Genomic DNA, 25,335 nt, shown 5'->3' on the forward strand with positions numbered 1-25,335 from the left:
CATGCAGTTATTTTTTTTTCCTTCCAGCCATATTGTTTCTGTAGAAGTTTTTATTTTATTCATTTTCATTTATTCATGTTTATACTGATTAGCTCCCTAGGTCATATAGACTGATTTCAAGGAAGGGAAGCGTATTGCTGAGTGAAAAAGTAAATAACAATAATATAAAAATCTATACGAAAAGCTACCAAGTATATCTACTTCAAACCACCAAAAGAAAAAATAAGCATTTCAAATATAAGCTACTGACTAGAAATAGCAATGAAACCTAACAATATTATGTGCACACTTTACATACTCAGACAAAATGATGCATCCTGGGTAGAGCCTTAAATGGAAACTGTTAGCTGGTGGCATGATACACACATGAAGAGCTTGATTTTTAGTAACTGTGTGTCCCCCCAATCTTAACTTCCAGGAAAACAAAAGGACAGTAATAGCTTAAATGTCCTCTAAAATTTATCAAACAGTGTAAAATATCGGTATTTAAGCAATGCATAATGTGTTACAGAGTAAATTGGTCGTTGCTTTTGAAGATCTTTCAACAAACATGAAAGTGAAATGAAAATAAATGGAAAGGGTGAAACCTGATGAAATACAGACATATTTGATTTCACGTGTATAGATGTTTATTACAAGTAAGAAACCAAAAGAAGAATGAGTAGACAGTACTTGGTAAACATCACTGAACATACTGTAATATGAAAAGAAAATCGCATGGCTATATTAACCAGTTATGAACCAGTTGTCTGAAATTTGAAACTTTGTCACAAGTTTGCGACTTCATTGAAACCGCTAGGATCACTAATACAATATGATTGTCTCATCAATATACATAGTAAATTTCATAAACTTTTAGTGTCCTGCCAGTCTATGTCCAAAATTCAGAAAGTTAGTTCAACATGCAAGTTAATGATAATACTTGTGCCCAACAGCATGTATATCTGAGTCCCTATATGTCCCATGGTCCATTCTACCAAATAATTTATAGTGTTTTATCATCAACAGTTGTTATGAGTAAAGAGCACAAGTGGAAAAGGATTTTAAGTTCTACATTTTAACAATAAATCACACCAAGCGGGGTATTCCATGAGATTTGACCACTTGACGCCATATGTGCAATCTGGTCAAAATTGAGTGGTATACTTCTTGCTGAGGTTTTTTATTACTAGAATACCCCACCAGTATATCGAAAGTTTTCTCGCACGTGATCCAACCTTGCTATATCGCGAATATAGTGCGGTGGGTTTTTTTTCATTTCCCAGTCGACCAATCAGATCGCTGTATTTGCGCCTTCAATATACTAGTATGATATCTTTTTATTTGTTTACTGTTGAAGATTCAATATTGGCCCTGGTTCTTCGACTACAAAGTTAATGACGATTGGGTATCACAACTGACGGTAACGCCACCTGAACATAAATGGAGCAGTATTTATGTTAATATTGACATTGACAATTCAGAGTGTAAGTATAGTATTTAGAAGTGCGGTGATTTCCTGTATTTTCAGTGTGTTGCCCTGTAAGCTGTGAGTAGAATAAAGTTATTTGTTCTACTCCGAAAATTCATATTAGAAAGCCATGTTGTGAAATTTGCTCGATGGACAATCGTTGACTGTGGAGAGCACCAAGAACTCAATTGCATGCCATGACCACCTGCACCTACGGCTAATGGTGTTACGACAAATGCAATGTTGATATATCCTACATTATCGTAGACAGCTGGCTGACTTTTGTATGGTGGCAAGACAATTATGCTGTACGTATAGAGTTCATGTAAGGGCAGTGCATAGTACAGGAGACATGCACCATTGACTCCTGGGCTCTGTTCGCTCCTGGAAGGTCCTTGAAAGTCCTTGAATTTCAAAACCTTATAAAAGTCTTTAAAAAGTCCTTCAAATGGAACAAAGTCACAGAAAGTCCTGGAAAATTGATAAGCTACCAAATATTTTCAGAGTTCAAGAAATGTACAGTCACTATATCGTAAAAAAAATAATAATAATAATATTTATAATACGCCTAATCTCAAAAGGGAGCTCTAGGCCCAGGACAAAATACACTATTTCCTAAAAAATGTGTCTTGAGGGCATGGCGGATGAAATGTGTGAATCCATATCGCGTAGGTTGACAGGAAGACTGTTCCAAGTTTTCAGTCGTGAGTTGGAAAAAGACCTTTCTCCACTGGATTTTGTGGCAACATGTGTTATTCTAGAATGACGTGTGCCAGATCAAGAATTTAGGTGTCTTGAGGGAGTATACATTTGAAAAAGGTCAGAGAGATATTGTGGTCCAGTCCATGAAACCAAGTCGAAACAAACTGTAGAAAGTTTGTACTGTGTACGACTAGCAATGGGCAACCAGTGCTGTGATTTCAAAAGTGGTTGTATGATGTGTGATTTTTTGACTTTATAGACAAGTCAAGCAGATGCATTTTGAACTCGTTGCATTTTGTCAATGAGGAAAATGTCTTGTTGTGTAGGCCATTCGCTTTCTTGTTTCCACAGGAAATCTGGTCCTTGCAGCCATCTTTTGTTTTGCAGGAACTTCTCTTCAATTAGTCCGTTAGATGCGTCGTCGGCTAGGTTGGATTTTGTGTCGACGTACTTCCACTGTTGACTATCCGAAGCTTCACGTATAATGTTGATTCAGTTTGCTACGAAGGTATGAAATCCTGAAATCGGGAGGTTTCATTGGTGCAGTACTTGATCACTGATGAACTGTCTGTCTAGAAGTATACCTTGTCATTCTTAATATTGAGTTCTTCCTCCAACATTCTGTTCATTCCCATGGCAAAAGTAGTTGTTGTTAGTTCCAGGCGTGGGATGGTTGTTCTTCAGTGGTGCAACCCTTGATTTCCTCATAAGGAAGGCAAAGTGAATTCTTCAGTCTTCGTTTATGAGTCTAATATACGAGAGAGGAGGGCGCTGTTTCCCAGTAGTAACATATTCATTGCATCGACTCTTCAAAAATCCCAGAATTTCACGTCAAAACTTCACCTTATGGTCTATGGAACTTCAATGGTGTAAGATAAGCTACTTTGGACAAGGTTTGGTTGGTTTATGGACGGATGGCGGTAAATGAAAGCAGAGAAAAAGGCGGAAAACTTCCACGTTAAAGTTCAAGTGAAATGGGCAACGTGGAAGGTGAGAACAATGAGATTCTTGCAGTCTCGGTCAGCCCATGCACATATCTCTGCATGTCTTTGAGTGTCTTAGACAAAATAAAATCATGTATGTGTGATGACGTTTGACCAATGGCTATCGTCATACCCTCTCATAGTTCTCCGTGGTAGGGCTGTGTGTTTCAGCCCCATAGCCAATAACACTCATCCCTGGCACGCAGAGCTAAACTTCCATATCTATTGCCTTGGAGTAATCCATTGAAAGAATGAACAATACACAGGAAAAGACGTACGTCCATGGAAAGGCATACAGTAGTGATCTCGAGCCATTGATAGTTCACAAAATACTTTTAGACATTGGTAGTGATAAAGCGATTCATAGATAATACATAAAAACAGTGAAGAGAGGTATTTCGATTGGCGGTATTGACAGTAACGAACATTTCTGCTCTGTCTGTTTTTGCAAGACTAGTTTAGTAACTCACTCTGTAGGTGCCGCCAACTGGTGAATTTCATCAATTTCGCAAAATCATCACAAAACATGTTTTGAAGGCTGATATACCGATATTTCTTATTTTTGACCCTGACCTAAAATTTGGAGGGGAAAGTGAGAGCTGTTCGTAACTGCCCTCCCACTGGCATACGCTGAAAATATGCCCTCCCACTGAATTTTGATGCCCACTGCCCTCCGGTATCTACAGTCTGTCCGCTCCCCACTCCCCACAACAATTAAGGCTCCCCGCTGCCCTCTCCCCACTACTGAAATTTCCCATTGCCAACTAGATGCCCACTAGGCACCCCAGAACATTGCAAAACCGTGCGAGCAGTTAGCAGTATACTTGGAACATTGCTCCCCTCTAAGTTAGGCGCTTAATTTCTCCTCAAGTTCTATCAAGCACGCCGCTTTCCCCTCCCTCTATGTATTTTCCGGTGCCCACTGTCAAAATTTTTCTCCCCGCCCGCTGAAAGTATTGAAATTTCTTCCCCGCCCACAGTAAATATCGATATTTTCTCCCCGCCCGCTGATTAGTTTTGAAATTTGCCCGCCCGCTGAAAAACTTCGCATGAACACCTTTTTGCACGAACAGCTTAGTTGGCGGCACCTGACTCTGGGATGAGAAACTATAGCTACATTGAAGTCATCGACGTTGAGTTTATAATAAGAAGCCTCAAAACTGTAGCTGCAATAATGTTAGCCCACGAACCATGTGCTGGCTTTTCCTGTCGTGTTGGCTGTGAGTTTGCTGGGGCCGGCGCTACACAGCCAACATGACAGAAAAAGCCTGCGCATTGTTCGTGGGCTACAGTTATTGCAGCTATCAAAAATGATGAGCCGTCGGTCACAAATTATAACAAATTACAGGCACGTCTTGAGCTATGTTTCTGGATTAAATACAAATTTAATTTGGTCATTTCCATAAAGACTAGCTCCAATTTTGGATTTTTTAAATATATTCTCCAAAAATGAGTTATCCGTACAAATAATGCCCCTTGTTGTGGTGATGGTTGAACCTTTCAGTGTGGTTGACAATTGTGAGGTAAAGTATGCTCTGTGAGCTACCTCCATAGGTCGAGCAGGTTGAAAAGTTTTGAGCCAATCAAACGCCTGAATCGGAAAAAATACTGAAACTGTCACTTTTTCAAGCGGTAAAAGCTCTGCTACAGTGTTTTTATTTACAAAAAATTGGTACGATAAGAAAACGTGTGGCAATCTTCACATCCTTTGATATTGTGTGTCAGAGTTAAACAACTTGTACGATTACAGTCAAGAAAATCCGTGTGTGCCAAACAAGGAAACTTCAAATTTAATAGACAAGCGCCGTATCTTCTTTGCGAGGGATTTAGTCTTCAAAGACGCCTATACTGTTTTCAGCTGTAGCTGTGGCTCTGAGCAGTCTAGGTTGTACACTTCTATACCTGTGACTTTGTCTCAGGTGTGGGTGACTAAGCCGTTCATTGTGTTTATCGTCAGCTTTGCCTTTCTACCTGTGGCTCCACGTTTTCTCTATAATGTTTCTGTGCAGTATGATATGACACTACCTGTGTCCAGAAAGGCATAAGTCTGTACCATTCCGTTGAGCCTTTCAACTTCACCTTGACAGGGATAATAGTCAGCAGGACCTTGCAGTTATCATCCTCGCCACTGGTGTCATCATCTTGACCTCCGGTCCCAAAACAGGGCTGTACTTGGTCTACTTCTGTTGTGGTGCAGTGTACTGTGGCACACTCTATCTCTATTTGTTCGTTTGAATCGTCATCATCATCATCTTTATTGGTTGTCGGTCGATGATCCTGATGTAGCACTATTGGGTGTTTTCCTTGGCATTTGAAGCATTTACCTTTCTGCTTGCAGTCCTTACTCAGATGACCAGGATTCAGACAATCAAAACATACACTTTGGTTTCTCAGGAGCTTAACAGTATCATCTTGACTAGCTGCAATCAATCTTTTGCAACTTTTTAAAGGGTGATCGCTTATTTTGGCAGTACAGGCACGGTCTGCTGAGCCTTGTGTGGTTTGGAGGTCGAAGTGCTGCTCTTCTTGCTCCCTTGGTTCGTCTTCTTGTGGCTCGTAACACTAGTGGCGAAAGATTGTTCCACTTTGTCTGTGGCTTTTTTCTTTATCACCGGATTGTCGAGACTATAAGCCAAGGCCTGTCCGCTGTAGTCCGGGCATGACTGTCTGCTAGCTTCAGAGTTCACCAGATTGACTAGGTCTTCAAATCTTACTTTCCTTTTGGCCTTGTGTATCTTCGCTGTGTGTTTACTCCAAGAATCTTGGATGAAGTAAGGAAGCTTCCTGATAATCCGCTTCATATATCCGCTTCATATTATCGAGTATTTCTAGCCCATCAACACATCGGGTTGCTGTCGTGCATCGATTCAAGAAGATGGGGAACTTGTCTAATGAGGCAACGTTGTCTGGCTTGATTGAAGGCCAGTCTAAAACCTTCCTCAGGTAGGCGTTAGCTATCTTGTGTGGATCACCATAGCACATCTCCAGCTCCTCCATGGCACCTTGGTATGCTTCACTTGCGTCTATACTTGAATACCCTTGAAGTATTTTATGGGCTGTACCTTCGGTGAACTGTCTCAGCAGAGAGAGTTTATCTTTGTCATCTTCGGCAGTCGGTACAAGTTTGGTCTCAAACTCATCTATGAATGATCTGTACTCCATGATGTTGCCGTAAAACTTCTTTATCACGGTGGACATTTCCTTTATTGCTATGATCATCGCCCACTACACAGAGTCACGTGATGTCTTGCTCATGCTACTGCCACTACTGCTGCTGGAAATTCTGGAAGCTGCTGCGCTGACTGCATCTTCTGAACCATCTAACTCACTGTCACTCTCACTTTCCATTGCAGGAGTTTTCTTCTTATAGACGCGTACTAGTAGTGTGGTCTTATTTGGTTTAGTTCTGATGAACACAACAGATTCGTCCTCTTGTGGTTCAGTCCTAATATTGATGGCGATGTCATCCTCGAGTCCATTATCTAAAACCTTATTCAGGGACATAGCTTTGGCATTGGCAACAGCAACCTTCGTGTCAAGATCATGTTGCTCCTCCTTGAGTCGAAGCTCATGCTCACGTTCCATTTTTTGCCTCTGGCGTTCTTCCTGGAGTTGCAGCTTATACTTCGCACGCTCAATTTCTTGCTTCTCCTTAAGTTGCGCAGACATCATTGCTAACAATTTAACCCTTCTCCTTTCGTCTGCTATTTTGGTAATCTAGATCGAACTGTGGTTAGTATGGCGACTGGCTCTACTTAGTCCGCTGGCTATAGATAGTCTGGGTATCGGTTTGCTCACTTGAGAGATTCTATCTTCTGCTTTTATGTCATCGTGCGGATGTACTGGTGTCGCACCCTCTTCTTGTTTACTCAACCGTTCCATAGTTTCTTCGAGGAGGGTCTCCTCAAAAAGCTCCACCAACGCTTTGCAGCCAATAACAATGCATGTCATCCATCTGATCCTCCTGGAGTAATTCCCAATATTCCTGAGCAGTGGAGACAAAGTCTTTGTGTAGCTTCATCCATACTTCAAACTTTAAACTGCCTTCTCACTGATGAGTGCCTGTATTTCATCAGCCTTTAAGGTTAGTGAACTGGCTGTTTTCTCTAAGAAGCTAGCTTTATTAACTAACATCATTCCAAGTCCCCTTTCAGTTGGTTTCTTTATACGGCTGCTATGCCTTGGTTCTTGCGATTCATTTTCCAATGCTGAAGCTTCCGAATTCTGTTCTTCGTCATCAATGGTTTGACTTAGGTGAATATCAAAAGTCCAATAGAAGAACCATTAATGAAAAATGTAGTGCACAAACAAACTTCTTAAGTCTCAAAATGATTTGTCTTCAACTCCTGTGCGCGATAGTCATCTATGAATGATATTTTGTAATGCGTTTCCTCTTAAATAAAATGAAGCAAATATCTTATCTACATTTATTTGAATATAAGCATGCCTTTCAGACTGAGAATAACTAATTCTCTGAGAACGTAATGGATGGTATTTGAACAATTAACTGAAATAAATAAAACAGAAATACAGGAAGTAAGAACTAGGCTAAATTCACATTCTGTGACGACTCAGAGGTCAAAGGTTAAATTGATGAGTCGAGTTGTAGGACTTGTCTCAGTAAACGCCCTCTAATGGTAACTGAACGTTTACTTTTGTTTACAGGAATCATTTGCATAACACAGTCTTGACTTAACAAGTGTGAACAATTAACTGCTTTGAAACAGACAGGAAACATAGACAGGGCTCGACATTAACTTTTCCCCCTGGTAATCCACTTAGGCTACCATTTTCTGAAGTTGGTAGCCCAGTGACAATGTTTGGTAGCCCATGCATATTTTAGTTCAGGGATATCTTTTTTCGTTAATCAGACAAGAAAGAGCTATTTTTAAGACTTCTGCCCATGAAGTGAATTTTCTGGTCATTTGATGTAAATATTGCACACCCTTAATACCCAAGGAAACAGGTATAACGGATTTAGTGATACTCAAAAGTTTGATGAACTATTGACAACCGGTTTCACTGTCAGAGTTGTATGACAACGATATGGCCTTCGCAGCACTGAGAAATACTGTAGCAGAGCTAAAAATAGACCATGGGCTTTTTGTGGGGAGGAGGCGTATAATTTCTGTGTAATTGTGGTTGCTGTATTATGATCAAAATGCAACAAAATGCATTTTCATTGGCTTTCATTTTCTGCGCCTGTCATTCAAGTACGGCAGTTCAGATATAGAAACTTTTTTGCAAAGTTCCGCAGCACGGTCGTCTTTCCTAATTTGCATAACAAAGTAAAAGCCTGGCCTTTCTGCGTCCAGCTGAGTTTGACTGCGTTTAGCTGGTCCCAAAAGTGACAGACATGACATGCCAAGTACTGACTGAATTTCAGGTCTCAGGCTTTGGTAGTGTGTGTGGGCTACCATTTCATGGATTTTGGTAGCCCAGAAAAATGTTGGTAGTCTATGGACGCAGGAATACCGCTAACCGCGAGCCCTGATAGAGTACAAGTAGTAAAATCAACTTGAACTCACTGATGCTATAATTGTAGTAAGAGTCCTTAAGACCTTGATCGGCCTCCATACGAGCTCATTCAGTTCTTAGCCATCAGCGAGCTTAGCTCAACACATGCACAGGGTCTTACACAATGGAACAAGGCTATCGAGGTTCCTTTGATAATTCATTAAGCAATAAGCTTACTTAATACAAAAGTCTCAACTCGCCGGATATTATGTATGTTCGTAGAAAACTATAGCATCAAACAGGTTCAAGCCTTATCCTCAAATAGGGTTGTTACAAGCAATTCTGATGAGAAACTATCTGCTTCTCTGAGAACGATGATTCTCAAGTGCCGTTCACCCACTAACTGAATAAAATCAAGCATGCTTTTCCTATATGCAAGGTGTTGTGTAAACACTGGTTGCGGAAATTTGGCAGTGATTCACTGGGGTAACTGACATATGCACTGATAACAAAAAATATTAAAATTTGTAAACTCTGTGGTCAAATAATTGTTGATTTTGACCGTAACATGTTATACGGAATGCTATAAAGCCTGCAGACAAATACTTTCTGTGAAAATAGTTTGCTATTTTATTTTACAGGCTGCTTCACTTTGGGCGGGCCTTTGGAACTGAAATCATATAACCACTTCAACTTTACTGAAGTTGCGTTGGTGATTATGAACCAGGTTACCCAAGATGTAGAGGAAGTATGGATAAATGGACCTGAATCCGAACATTTCCAAATACGATCGTATGAGGTATGAGTAAATGGCTCATCTATTCCTGCACAACAATCAAGATATTCAATATCATTTTAAAGATATCTATGATATTTCAAAAAAAGCACTATTTTTATCACGATACAACTTCAAGATAACTTCATTTTTGTCTCTTCCAGTGGAACCACCCGAAAGTGGAAAATTTGATAACACGGATATTATCATCAGGAAGAGAGCCAGCATCGTTTAATGAATATGCGGCCAAGCACATGTACGTCGAAGTTACAGCCAAGGGTGTATTTTCTTCCGTAGAGCACATATTCAAAATTTCGCTGAAAGAACGGGCGACCGGTCAGACTATCTTACCACCATATGTGACCTACCATGCTGTAATTATTGGTACGTATCGTAGGCTGCATGAATGTTACTTGTTTTGACATGCGAATTTCAAGGTGTTGTTGAGAAAGGTGCATGCGCATTTTAATGTGCAGTTGAGAAAGAGGTGTAATCGATAATCTTAGACCAACTCATTTATTTTTTATCAGCACATATTTTCTTTTATTCCAACAAACTTTTACTGTGATCTTGCAACAAAAAGTAATGGATGCAACCTTAAGCGGATGAACGAAGATTCTTCCACAGAGCAATTGTGTTTAACTTTCTTTCCCTTCGACATCCATGATCATGATTGGCTGATAAATTTTCTTAGCTTTAAATTACTACGCGGGAACTAAAGCTCTAAAAATGTAATTAAGGTACGTGTCTTGAAATTGAAAGACTTTAACTGTTGCTGCTCAAACTTCCTCAGTGAAAGTATAAACCATTTCCTTACAAAATCAAGAATAAAAATCAGGATCACCGTCCAAAAGTGCTAGTGTGCTCGTCGAAAAGTGAAACACTTAAAAAGTGTTTTATCGGCTTTCATCGATGAACTTTTCAACCATCCTCTTACCAAATCAAAAATATAAATGAGAGGTCACCAAGTAAAGTTTGCAACTGGAGAGATAAAATACCTAGCATTTCCCATTATTTAAAATTCAAAGTGGTCCCCATCCCTGTTTACCTCTATGAGGGAAAATGAAATGTCCAATTTTCGAAAAACTAAGCTGGTGATATTTTTTCTTACTCCAAGAGCGAGCTTTAAAATGAGGCCCAATAAATGGAAGATCAGCCAAGAATTGTCAAACTAGAGAGGCAGAATATCTGTTCCCGAGGCACATCCTATTTTAAAGTGGCACTCCCACTTGGTAACATTTTTAAAACACATTCTTTTAATGCCAACGGTCGATATTTGACGTGGCGACTGCGTGCGGATCGCGAGATATCGATAAAAACGTGTCCTAAAAAAGTTAAAGTTTGAATTCCGGTGGCCCACTAAATTCAGCTTCCGAACATCAAACGTTCGACACTGGGGGTTGTCAACTAAGCTCGGGAGTACGAGTTTACAGTGACGTTGCAGTACGCCATAGTACCACTCGCGTCGGTGATCGGTCATGCCCCGTTGGAGAAAGCCAAGTCCTACTGACTCGGCAAAAAAACGAAAAAGAAAGTTTGCTGATTCCACCAGAATTCGCATAGGTGACTAGTGTAGCCGCTGGATAAAACTATCGGGAGCGCCTCGGCATTCTTATCCATTGATAAACGATGCATCGATGGTATGTGAGTCAATTCTGGTCGCACACAGATTAACCCTTTCCACAGGAAAACTCTATAAATATTTAGAGTACATTTGACTTGAAAAAAAATTTCATCACGGAAACACCCTGGATAATCGCGGTCGGCAAACCTAAGTATAACCAATCTTTGCCTTGCTAGAAGCGCACTTCAAGGATAGCCGACTTGAGTCGACAATGCAATACAATACAGTGGCAATGGACATTGACAGGATTTCAACATTTTGAAACTGAATATGGCAAAAACTACCATGACGCGGTAGGATATGATATACAGTGATAAAACTCTGAACTGTACATTTTCTTGCATATTCAAATTGGAAACATTTTTTACGAAAGGGAACTTAGTTTCGGCCAACAGGCTGCCTCAGCACTGGCAGATGACAAAATGTAGTCATCAGAGGCGGCTAATATTTTACACGTAAAAAACTTATATCTATGTGGTATTGGTTAAAAATATAATACAACTGATTGAGAATAATGAAAACGACAAAAACTAAGGTGAAGTTCTAAAAAACTTTCTTGAGGTAAAGGCATAATGCTGTATATAAAGTCTTCGCAGTGGGAGGTAAATCAATTGCGTCGTTCAAACTTATTATGGACTCCCTAGAATATCTTCAATCAGCACAACAACAAACCTCCGGGGGATTTTGGGTCACAATCAGAAACGATCGTAAAACTTCGGGATGTGAAAAATACGCTCGGGAAATGACATATTTTTATCGATATCTCGCGATCCGCGCGCAGTCGCCATGTCAAATATCGACCGTTGGCATTAAAAAATCGTGTTTAAAAATGTTACCAAGTGGGAGTGCCACTTTAATGTGGAAGAATACCGTAGCTTTCTCCACATAATCATATCGTAATGTACCGTCCATCACAGAGAGGACAAATAGGTAACCAGATCGGTGGGCAAAGTGAAGATGTGATTTGCTTGTTCTTTTTAGGTTGTCCCCATGGAACGTTTGGGGCTCGATGCGACAGGGAATGTATGTGCAAGAATGGTGCAACTTGTCACGCATGGGACGGTGCTTGTAAATGTGCACCTGGATGGCAAGGGCCGGCCTGTGACATCCGTGAGTTAAGTGCTTGTTACGATTAATTCGTTTAAATTTTGACTTATTTCTTGATTTTACTTCCTGCTTTGTTCCATCCCTTGCATTCTTTATACATTTATTGTTGACACATCGACGATCGCAATTGCACGAAAACAGAAAATAGCAATTGCATGCTTCAGTTGCAGTAACTTTGCGTTCGTTTTCTCCTGCATTTGGTTCCAACAATATCGGGACAACAACTCCCTGTGTGAATAATTCGTTGACCTAATAAACCTTTCATTTGGTTTTTCAATTTTTCAACTTCCTACTTACCTAATTAATATGTTGATCACACATCTTTCCATATTTTTCCAAATATTTTCAGCTGAGGCAGCACAAATCTCAATGTCTGTTCGGTCAACTACCGTTCGTATACATGGTAATATCTATTTTGAGTGCGACTTCACAAATGTCAAGATTAGGCATGCCGTATTTGAACATGATGGGCGTATTCTCACCACTGCTAGCAATGGAAGAATGATAAAGAAATATTACGATCGGTAAATACAATTTGCGATTACAATTTTAAAAAATTGCATATCATCGTTGACAATGTTCTTGTTTCCAATAACAGTGGAGCCCATGAGTCGCCATAACCCAGCTTTCAGTATATTTGAATCCGGGGGCATGTTAATGAGAAAGGCGTAAACATCTATTTAGTTACATACCATGGGTTTGACCACATCGACTTTTGGCCCTTGTTTCCCGGCTGACTCGCAGCGTGTTTGCAAGGTTATATCTGATTGGTCGATTGTCACTATTCACAGCCACTTAGGGAGTCTATTTGTATTGTTTTCATTATATTGGTAAGATTCAGTCACCCAATTGGATAACAGCTTCGAAATCGCTGCGAGTCGGCCCTTGTTTTAACCCTAGCACGACCTTTGACCCCACAATGACGGTTACATCTTTTCTTTTGTAGAAAATGTACAATTGAAGTGAAGTGAATTTTATTTCACCAGAAATATGAAGAACATAATTATGAAACATACATGTGCGAAAGACAAGACAAAAAGTTATGATAGATCTAATTAGAGCCACAGAAATAGTTCTGAACTCGCTATAGGGCAAACCCCGCTCCTCATTTGAAGAGACATGTTATAGTTTTGTTTGAACTGTAATGGGTACTCCTTTACGAAACTCCGACTTTGGTTCGAACATATCAAAATGCATATTAGTGACGATTGAAAAATGAAAATTCCGTCGAACTCTTTGTGCAAATACTCTTGAAATAAACTTAACTTTGCAAAAGATAATGACGTAGTTAATTCCCGGCCCAACTATCGCAAAGCCATAAATAAATACAATTCTTTGCATAGTTCAAATCAAAATGTTCTATGAAGGACCTGGCCTTAAATTTTATTGGACGACGTTCTCCTCCTTAAATGCAGTCTTTCTCATCGAAGTTCTAAGAGGCAGCACAGAAAAACTTAGATTTCAGCTCCAAGGAAGAAAAAACAAGCAAACGCTGTTGTATGACTTTCAGCGCTGAACAAATTCGAAAGGAAGTGTCATTTGTCAGTTTAAATTCACAATAGTGTTTCTCCAGTGCTTCGTCGACCAACCAACTTGACTGTTCTTCAGTTCGATGACAGCCACGTGAGAGTTAGCTGATGCCCTGACTTATTTCACGGCGCAAAAATAGGAAGAAAGAAAGGGGGGTGGGTATCTATGATAATTGAACATGGGCACCAATTTGACACTATTTTCTTTATCTGTACAATTACAATAGAGTTACCGTACATCTGGCAATACTGAACACAACACATGCAGATTCAGGAATGTACAGGTGTCTGGCAAACGGCTACAACGGGAACCTCTACTTTCAGTCAAACTATGTTTTGATTGATGTGAAAGGTAAGCAATTTTTCAGGTCTTCGGTCAATATTGCTGCCCTCAGTGTTGATGCATTTCTGCAGGCCGCAGTTTACTCAGAAACGCCTACCTAAGGTACTCCTGTTGTAATAGTTTATCGTTAAATGTTTTTCTCAAACATACGTCATATGAACTCCGATGCTAGATAATGAGCCTATACTGCAGCGTTCTGAACAAATGAATAAACAGTCCCTCTACCCACAGGGCCTGTAGAATGGCTATCTTTTCAATTTCGTTGTAAATCAAGGTATTCTATGTTTAATGTAGTAGAAGCGATTAAACCGAGATCTTGCGACTAGCTTCGCTTAGGGGTGGCCCATTTGATTTCTCGGGGGCCTGGAGGAAATGGGTATGGCGACAATTTTTGTTTGTTTATTTTTTTACCCACCCTGGCAATTTTTTTCAAAATACAAAATCACACTTTCATTTTTGGTAAATAAAAAAACCCATATTACCTGAAAAATTGTATTTATTGTTATACATATTAGCCCTCCCTCTGCAAGAAAATCCGAGGGAGAACACTGAAGCAGGTATACCTGTTTTTGATCTCGTGTTGAGATCATTGTTTGTGTAGCATAGTTTGACTTTTTGGTATGCTAGTTATTTATTGTTGTAAAGATCAGGTTGTTGTTTCTTGCGTGTTCTAGCAATATTTTGTTGTATTTTCATACATTTCAAGTAACAGTTCATATACTGAGATGACTTTCATGTGTATATTTTGAGGTCCATTTTATGTTTCATTTTATCACACCTGTTTTTAGGTGGCCATGTACCAGGCTAGGACAAGGGCCTAGTATTGTTTTAGAAATGTGAGCGGCATATTAGAAAGTTCTCATATGTGTTGCTTACTTTTGAGCTGATATCTTGCAACGTCTATTTCTCATTAATTTTTTTGCCATTTTCTTTTGTTTTGTTGTAAAACAATCTTCTCCGCAGTAGCTTGCCTCGTCTCTTTGAAAAAGAGTTCAGAAGTAGACAGGGATGTTCGCTTTCAGATTTTTTAAATCATGGCAAAATTAGTCATTTTTATCAAATTAAAAAAATTCTCAGAATCTGCTCATGCTCTTTCTTTGAAATCTGTTTTTATTGGGGTATTTTTATAAAGTTTAGAATTTATAGTAAAATTATCAGTATCACACATTGGCAATTTTTATCATTTTAGTCAATATTATATTTTAGACACCACTATTTTAATTAGAAAACGAGTTTAAAGTTAATACCTAACAGGTAGATATCAGTGGACTGTTAGAAAAGTGTTTCTAGAAAGGATTTATTTAAATACAGTAATATATATATATATATATATATATATATATATATATATATATATATATATTATATATATATATATATATATATATATGTACCCTGTAACGCATCTGCGAAAATAGCCAATCATTACCAGACAGCTAGAGCGTAGTCGCAATGTTTGTAAAGACAAATTTGTCTTCAAAAACCTTGCGACTACGCCCTACCTGTGTGGTAATTATTGGCTAGGCTCGCAGATGCGTACAGTTATGAGCACATGGCAAAACGAGACAAGGAACATCCGAAAGTGAGGCAAGGACAAGAACATATGGCGGCCAATGAATGAGTTGCATTCGGAACAGTAAATATTATTGAGACTTGAGGACATAAAGGCAGCCAATGAATGAACGCAAATGGGGCATAGGGACATAAAACTACCAATCAACGTGAGCGATGCTGGGGTTTAGGACACAAATTTATGTCCTAAATGATATACGTCTAGTAGTCCTGTTTCATAAGTCGGGTCCATGACATATGTACCAACATCAGTGATTGGTTCATCTGGTAATTTAAGGTCCATTTGCGTTACGCTGATTGGTGGGACCTCATGCATTAGGTCTCATTACTATGTATTATTCACTTTACAGCTCCCTGATTGGTTAATGTGTAGGTCCGGTCCTCCAGTGTTCACTGCCTCATTATGCAATGTCCCACGTGCTTCCTGGCTACCGCTGAAGTAATACGTTATTCGTGATGTTCACAGATCGGCCGAAAGTTACAACGAAAAATGCCCGACAAACCTTCATGCGATAAATTTCTGTGTTTTACTTATCCCTGTCCCTTTATGCATTGCAGGCATGTTGGCTCGTTGTTTTCCAATTGTTGGTTACGTACAAAGTTCACGCTTTTCATTTTCATTTTGATTTGACGGGGGCATTGGCCGCATCGACAACAGTGAGGCCTGTGAATGACAAGAGGAAAGAATAGAGCTTAAAGGGAAACACATGGGTTCATTATATAATTCAGTAAGCCGTTTACCATGTTCCAAAGATCGAAAATTGTGACCGTGTGAGAACAGTTGTTCGCAATCAACTGACTGCAGCTGGTGCCAGCCGTCATAGATTCTTGTGGGTCAGTCGTACCGGTCGTAACCTACATATACCGATCTTTGGACAGACATGTATGCATATATTTCTCGCAAACTCTCGGAGAAATGCAAAATTAAGTTGATCAAGAAATTTATCAGAGCCATTTAGCTAACCTGCAAGAATCCACAAACACTCTCTAAAGATTATTCAACCTGGTATAAGAGTATGTCCGTTTATACTGTATTATATTACCATGCCCTGCTCGTCGCATTTTGATTGGTCGAGCTGAACCACGTGACTGACCACAAATACACTAAGATTAACAACTCAAAGTATCGTAACTTTACAGCTCAAACATAAATCGTAATCAATCACAAAATAAAATGGAGCACTTGTAGGTCAAGTTGAGATGCTTTTTACTGAAAACATCTCCGGATTTGCCAATTTTTTACAGCGCGCGTTACAGTGCGTCGCGTATTGCTCAGTTTCTGGGGCCCAGTTGTCGTTCGCTCATGAAGTTTTCGGAAATTTTGACGGTTTTCTTGGGTTCGCTGATAATATAATGGAAATAACAGACTCCGCTCTGACCATTAACGTTTATTTGTGGGCAAGGGCGAGAGGAAAGCCAAAAATTAACGGGCGAGGCTTGCCAAGCCCCTTAATTTGGCTTTCCTCTCGCTCTTGCCCACAAATAAACGTTAATGGTCAGCGCGTCGCCCGTTATTTCTATAGTGTATTCACTGATTTGCATGGTCCTAAAATTACTAATTTTTAAGACCTGAGTACCAATGCCAATTTCGTTCAAAATTACTAAATATATATATATATATATATATATATATATATATATATATATATATATATATATATATATATATATAGATATCTTTTAAATTTGTAGCTCGTATAGTACTATACATCAAATTTCGGCCGATCCGTGAACATCACGAAAAACGTATTACTTCAGCGGTAGCCAGGAAGCACGTGGGACATTGCATAATGAGGCAGTGAACACTGGAGGACCGAACCTACACATTAACCAATCAGGAATCTGTAGATTGAATAATACATAATAATGAGACCTAACACATGAGGTCCCTCCAATGACTGCTCCGAAAGTGGACCTTAGAGAAGCGGATTAACCAATCAGAGCATGCAGTACATGTGTGTAGGACGTGTAATGTAAGTCATTTTGAAACAGTACCGTGATTACTGAGGTCAGTGGAGTTTCTAGAGCGTACATGTCGAAATGGTGGCTTCTGTATCTTGTCTTGAAGTCGTTCTCAGTTGGCCCAACGTACGTTTCGGAAGTGTCGTTGTCTGAGCGTGTGACTGTTGCTTGGTAGACGATGGAGGCTTGAAGGTAGTTACCGTCAAGTGGGCATTGTACCGAGAAATGAATGACAGATTAAGATTTGAGACAAAATGTTAAACTTTAATAGCCATATATATGTTGCCGCTTTATAATGAGATTAATTTGTTTAATGATTTCAATCTCTTTTGTAGCTCTGAGAAACATTATTACGATTATTCTAACACTGGCAGCATTGCATTTATAACAAAGTGCAGTCGGGGATAGGAGTGCAGCAGCAGAATACAACTACACATTCATGTACTGTCACTTTGTATGCACGGTCACTCCACATAGAGTAACCATGATTCACGCTACTGAGAAGGTTTCTGCTTCTATAGATACCGATTCGAAAATGCCGCCATATGTGGCAGCTCAAAAGACGATATAATTCTGTTTTCAAAGATTCTATTGCAAAAATGCCGCTCCAGAGACCACTGACTGCTGGTCTAACACCAAAGGGTGCATCACAGCAAATTTCTTCTGTAGCCTTCCTAGAAGCAATTTTTTTCCTTCCCTTCTGCAGAGCAAATTTTTTCCAAGTATTTAGCCGGCAACTTTTTTTTCGAAAATCCTCCAGTCCCCCTCACCCTAGAAATCAAATGGACCATCCCTTAAAATCACTCTCTGAAGCTTCAAAATTACTGCTGTTTCTGCATTTGGTATCGGACCGCTGTGTTATCCGCCATCTGGTAATCATACAAATCACGCCCTGGGGCATGATGGCTGTGACGTGATTGTCATTGTTATAAAGCGTATTCGAGCGCAAGATCACGATCATGATCTTGCAAATCTAACGCTCCCCAGATAAGTGAAAAGCCAAAGGTCATAGACGGCGCCCTCTGGAGGGGCAAAAATGTATGTTCAATATGTTGCATTGCTATTCGTTCCATTTGTTCCATATTCCATTTTAGGGGTGGACCATTTGATATCCTGGGGGGGCTTGGAAGATTTGGGGGAAAAAAAAGATGCCAGGTGGAGTTGCTCGAAAAAAAAAATCTGGCTTTAAGTGGCTGATGGAAAAACAATTATGGACCATTGCGACTCGAAAAAAAAAATCTTGGCAATTGTTCGATGCACACTGCAGCATCAATAAAAATCAAGCAGTAGCTCTGGAGTTTTATAAAGCATAAACCATTTCAAGCTTGAGGAACAATAACTGAATATGAACAATTGTACAGTATACATGACCTTCTGATTAGAGGAAGTATGCTGAAATTGAAATTGCTCACCAGTGTTTTCCAGAAATGTGTAAATCTGAATGTATGGATTTTGTCAAAATACCACAAGAAGAGAGACAGCCTGCAAACATTTTACTATTATTGTTTGCGTATAGAAAACTCATAACAATGAAAAAATGCGTAGAGATTCAATCCAATGCGTAATATTATTACGCATTGGATCGACTCTCTACACATTTTTTCATTGTTATGAGTTTTCTATATACGCATGTTTTATTCGTAAATGCGAACACTGTTTTAGTGAATTATCTTACCAATGTTTTTCTTAACAAAAGCGAATGAGTTTGATGGTTTTGGGGAAACTGCTATGTGGTAATGAAGAATGGGAAATGGGCAATGAAATGAGCAGACAGCGGGTGATTTAAGATTAAATGTTACATCTTCACTGCAAATAAAACCATAAGTGTGTCATAAATAATACAAACAAAACAAAATCATGTTTGTTTGTTTTGTTGTATGTGAGCCACGTCTAAGACACACAACAAATGTACTGTTTCAGTCTGTAAATGTCACCTCAGATGCCACCAGAGAAAACCATTTCCACTCCAAAATTTCATTTTTCGCCTTGCGAGAGGGGGGACACCACCCTCTCGCGCTCTCCCCCCCTCGTTCGCTACGCTCACTCGCCGCTCAGTCGCTTCGCTCCCTCGCAGTCCACCCGTCTACTTTCTTTAATTACCCGGCTACTTTCAATGTAAGGACAACACTGACAAGTAAATGCCATAAATGATAGAATAGCATCTTGTTACTGGGTGTGAAAAACCAAGCAAACAAACATTGCACCGGAATTTGGTAAAAAAAAAATATATCGCGAAGAAGGAAAGTGAAAAAAAAAAGTTGCCAGCATATGCCCTATAGAAAAAAAATAATTCATGGTGAAGCACGTGGGAAAAAAAATAATGGCTCTCCACCAATCTTCCAAGCCCCCCCCCCCAGGATTTCAAATGGTCCACCCCTTACATATCCATGTTCCATATTCTATCGGCATGACTCTGGATTGACTGGATTGGGATGACCGATGTAGACTGGCACAAGACCACTAATTACTTTGCCATAGGCCACCACAGTAGCGTTGAGCTCGATTTTCCTATTTTAAAACATTCAGCGGCACGAATCCTCTTAACAGATGATAGGTCAATGCACAGTGACTGTAGTCAATGTCAGCTAGACTACTGATGAATTTTTCGTGTGGGCAAGTCCACGGAAATTTTGAAATAGCGCCCTCAGTGGTGTTTTTGACAAAATTCAGGCTTATTGTTATGATTTCTATGGCCCCTAGAACTCATATTACAACTGAATGCTTCAGCCATTATTCACAACAGTCTGCATTTTGATTCAGGCAGAAAAATATCTTTCCAAAAATTCTTGACATTAAAGTTCAAACTAAACAAGCATCCATGCAGGTAACAAAACTTCAAGGTCTGCACTATTTTTCTTCCGAACTATCTTCGTTACCCGGAAGTGAATTAGTGGTCTTGTGCCAGACTGATGCACGCAGGCCAACTAAGATCGTACTTGATTGGTTCAGGGATTGTGCGCGCGCATTTATTCAGGATCCCCGACTAACCCGATCAATGTTGGTCGGGAGTAGTCTGGTTCCCTGACCCATTTTCCCCGGTAGAGGGCGTAGGGAAATATAGGGTCAGGTACCGGCAAATGTAAACATGGCCGCTATTGGGTTAAAATAAAAGAAGTTGTGATTGGATGAAAGTAACACTTGGAACTTTTTCTCATGTTTCTTGGGTTTCGCACTTTCAGGCTCACTTGACACCAACTTCTTGTTTGTACCACAAAGCCGTGGAGGTAGAAAGAAAGACTTTTTACCTCCATGATTTAGCCACTGTGATTTGGCACACCTCTTGATACTTTTAGAACGTCGACATGATGCCTGGCATTTTTCACGAAATTCGGACACCATTCTATCCATCGAAATCAATCGTCGTTCACAGTTCCAACAAAGTTTGCTTTCAATTAGCTGTGATATCGCAGCAGTACTTGTGGCGTGTATCAAACGTGCTTGGGTCATTTGGGTCACGCCACAGTCGGCGATGACCTCAATGACCCTAGCGCGTTCGATACAGGCCACTGAAGTACTGCTGCGATACCACGGCCAGCCTTTAATCACCTCTATTTCCCCGTACTTCTGGATTAATCCTTTCAGTTTATGTTTCCCGTCTCGTGTGCCAATGTTTTTGGTTCAGATACCAGTGTTCGAACAAAATTCTGATCAAGTCGAATTTTGACCAGCGTTTTCATGGTAGCAGCCATATTTGTTGTAGCATGTTCTGTCAGGTGACTAACCTCCGCCATCTTGAACAAAATTCTGTTCAACATGGCTACCCGGTACCTGACCCTATATTTCCCCACGCCCTCTACCGGGGAAAATGGGTCAGGGAACCAGACTAGGTCGGGAGCAGACGAATACAGTATGGCGGCCACTTGATTGGAGAATCCGCCGGATAACCCCGACTACGTGACGGAAAAACCGGTCACACTCTGGTCATCATCGGGGGCGCCTCAATCAAGTCCACCTTCTGGTAATTCTACACAATGCTTTTGGCTTTGAATTTACGGGGAGGGACTCGTAACAGCGCCTGCGCGACTTTCTCGTCTCAAATTTCTATAAGGCCAGAAAGAAAAAATTAATCGTTCATCGGAATCGCCACTGCTACACAGCCTGATTTGGAATTATTTTTTGATTTTGGCAAATTCATACTTCTGCATTTCAAATACTTTAGTACCGCCGCTGGCGGCGCCCTACACTTCGTACGGTTTTCGCGGGCATGTGGGATTCTGAATGAGACTTCTCATGTGTCTGCACTGAGCTCACAGGCGCTTGGCACATTGCTGGGATAATAATCGTATTTAATATGTAGAATGTCTATATACGACTTGATTATTCAATAAAAGAATCGCCGAACATGATATTGGTGTAGGCCTTAGGCGTACATGTTTGACCATAGGGAACCCAGAAATCTGGTTGTTGTTTGTATTGTTGTTTATGTGTTGTTGTTGTTGTTGACCAATAAAATTCGACGAACATAAGTGTTGTGTTGTTGTTAATGTTTCAAACGTAACGTAGATGTCATAAGAAACACTACAAGAACACTACCATTACTTGGCCCGACATCTGGTTTGTTGTTGTTGTTTGTATTGTTGTTTATGTTTATTAGTCGTGTTGTTGTTGTTGTTGTTGTTGTTGTTGTTGTTGTTGTTGTTGACCGATAAAATTCGACGAACATAACTGTTGTGTTGTTGTTATTGTTTCAAACGTAACGTAGATGTCATAAGAAATGCTACAAGGACACTAGTACCATTACTTGGCCCGATACAACTCTCTGCTAACGTACAAGCTCAGCACCCTTCCATCCCAATTTCTGAGCCCTAAAATAACCTTCTATTTACGAGCGATCGAGTTAAAAGCAGCATGACGAGACTTCAAATAGACATAACAAAGCTAATGTGGGGTTTACTTTACCTCACATCTCGAAAATCGCTCGAAAAACCGCGATTTTCACGTCGTTGTATGATGATTTTACTCGCTTTCAAGGACAGGTACGCTCCAGAGGTTCCCATGTTAACAAGCATTTGAAATTAGCCAATCGCGTGGTCTGTAAAGCCAACCATGGCCAGCTATGACGTATTCACATTAGAAATGGTCGAGGGTCTATGTCTAAACTTCATACTTGTGAAATCACACAACGTAAAAATATGGCCCTGCCGCCGCGCCGGGCCAGCACGTCTGAGCGCAACTTTTCCCGGCTGTAAGCCAGACTTGTCAACCGAAAACATGAACACGCCAAATTCAAAAACATCGAAGCGAGAAACAGGAAAGTTGACTCCCCAGACCAAAAAGATAAAACAAAACCACCTTCAAAACGCCAACCACCGCACACTCACACTGTGTTTGAAGCGTGTTTGTGCATAGCTCTGCGTGGTAGGGGCTGTGTTACCGGTGTTATACCGTATACACACAGCCCTGCCACGCAGAGCTAGTTTGTGCACAGCTTTACTCTGGATTTACGTACTGGTTTTATTAGTCCTAAGACTTGGTTCAAGTGTGTGATTTGTGAACATGTGAGTTTGGTGAACGCCTGGAATGCAATATTTAAAGTGTGTCCAGTTTTCATGTGAAACGAGTAGGATGACATGAACGCGTTGACCGGATTTCGCGACACGGTGTTTTGAGTTTGGCGGGTTGATGTTTTCACTAGACAAGTTGAGCGACAGCTCAGAATATCTTGCGGTAAGACGCGCTGGCGGCTGGGCTTTTGTTTTGACGTTTTGAACACATCAGTGATTTCAGAAATGGCATAGCAGGACACGCTGTATTTTCCCCTGGAGGCAGGCTCGTGCGCCGTTTGCAGAGAGGGTTTATATTGTCGACTGAAGTGTTAACTTCACTCGACGTATTGTAGGGAAAAACGACATGATATGCCCCGATTACCCTCTGAATGCCATGCTTCTACACTGAAACGATGAATGAAGTTGAAGAACGGGATATAGTATTGGAGAAATGCATACCAACTCGAATGGTTGTAGGGACGAGTCTTGTCAAGACTTTCTAATATGAATACGTCATAGCTGGCCATGGTTGGCTTTACAGACCACGCGATTGGCTAATTTCAAAAGCTCATTAACATGGGAACCTCTGGAGCGTACCTGTCCTTGAAAGCGAGTAAAATCATCATACAACGACGTGAAAATCGCGGTTTTTCGAGCGATTTTCGAGATGTGAGGTATAGTAAACCCCACATTAGCTTTGTTATGTCTATTTGAAGTCTCGTCATGCTGCTTTTAACTCGATCGCTCGTAAATAGAAGGTTATTTTAGGGCTCAGAAATTGGGATGCATGAGCTGGAAGGGTGCTGAGGTTGCACCCCTTGTTTAAGTGTATGAAGAGAGTGTACGTTAGCAGAGAGTTGTATCGGGCAAAGTAATGGTAGTGTCCTTGTAGCGTTTCTTATGACATCTACGTTACGTTTGAAACATTAACAACAACAACACAACAGTTATGTTCGTCGAATTTTATCGGTCAACAACAACAACAACAACAACACGACTAATAAACATAAACAACAATACAAACAACAACAACAGCCAGATGTCGGGCCAAGTAATGGTAGTGTTCTTGTAGTGTTTCTTATGACATCTACGTTACGTTTGAAACATTAACAACAACACAACACTTATGTTCGTCGAATTTTATTGGTCAACAACAATAACAACACATAAACAACAACACAAACAACAACAACAACCAGATTTCTGGGTTCCCTATGGTTTGACTAGCATTATACCGAGAGGCTATATGGCTGCCTGGCTCGGGCCCGGCGAACGCACTGCATAATCGTCAATGTGTAGAATGTCTATATGACTTGATTATTCAATAAAGAATAACGACGATGCTGAATTTATTTTCGTATTCGTATTCGTTTTCGTATTCGTATTCGTATTCGTATTGGAGTCACTGACAAAATTTTTTATTTTTAGTCCAAATTTCGTACGTTTTATATAAAACTTCTGTCTTTACAGAACTTTAAGTGCTTTTTATATGACAATATATCAATACTTAAATATTTGAGAATGTAAGTTGAAAAAGATCCAATCTTTTTAGGCCCTAGATTGAAAGATATCGTTGCTATCATTAGGGACTGGTCAGTTTCTTCAGCCTGGGGGGGCGGTGGATCATGGGGGGGGGGTCACCCTGTTTTTGACTTTGGTGATAGGGGGGTCACCATGTTTTTGAAATGCCCAATAGGGGGGTCAGTGTGTTTTTGAATTTTGACACAGGCTCATCATTGCCTAAAATGCTAGTGTCAGCCACAAAATTCATCATTCAGTTGTATTTTTCGGCGCGCCCTTCGGGCGCGTAACTTTAATAATCAGTCATATTTTTCAACACGCCCAACTTTAACATATCAAGCATACATACATCAGAGATATCTGTATGTTCAATATTTTTCAGCGTGCTCTTCAAGCTCATTACTTTAATATATACATCTTTCAGCATGCCCTTCAGGTGCATGACTTTAATATACAAGGCATATATATCAGAGATATCAGGATGTTTCATATTTTTTGGCGCGCCCTTCGGGCGCCATACTTTCAGAGATATCTTGATGTTTGCTTAGTGAAAGTGTACCATTATGAAATCTGCATTTCATATGAAAAGGATGACAAATTTCTGATACTTTTCTGTTCTCTCTGTGAGAATTCAGTATGAGAAAGCAACATGCACAAATATTTCACAATATATATTTGATACAGTGACTTATTTTAGAGATAGAAAAATGACAAGATATCTTTCCTTCTCATTGATGCAATTATTTCCTTTGTTTCATAGGTTTTCTGTAGAAAGATGCTTTTTTATGAACAAAATAACAGTTAAAAAAGGCAGTTTTTGTCAT

At 40.0% G+C, this 25,335-nt stretch overlaps 1 protein-coding gene across 2 annotated transcripts in view; it reads left to right on the forward strand.

Moving 5' to 3' along the window:
• Positions 1–25,335, forward strand: part of LOC139137471 (uncharacterized) — a 144,654-nt gene that overhangs the window by 99,877 nt on the left and 19,442 nt on the right. For both annotated transcript variants that reach the window (XM_070705591.1, XM_070705590.1), the window contains exons 7-12: positions 1,340–1,466; positions 9,234–9,391; positions 9,532–9,751; positions 11,973–12,101; positions 12,448–12,622; positions 13,855–13,979. In XM_070705591.1, the coding sequence (XP_070561692.1) occupies positions 1,340–1,466; positions 9,234–9,391; positions 9,532–9,751; positions 11,973–12,101; positions 12,448–12,622; positions 13,855–13,979 (934 nt within the window). The remainder of the gene's footprint in view (positions 1–1,339; positions 1,467–9,233; positions 9,392–9,531; positions 9,752–11,972; positions 12,102–12,447; positions 12,623–13,854; positions 13,980–25,335) is intronic.

Source organism: Ptychodera flava, chromosome 7 (assembly GCF_041260155.1).
Source record: "Ptychodera flava strain L36383 chromosome 7, AS_Pfla_20210202, whole genome shotgun sequence".
NCBI classification, from domain to species: Eukaryota; Metazoa; Hemichordata; class Enteropneusta; family Ptychoderidae; genus Ptychodera; species Ptychodera flava.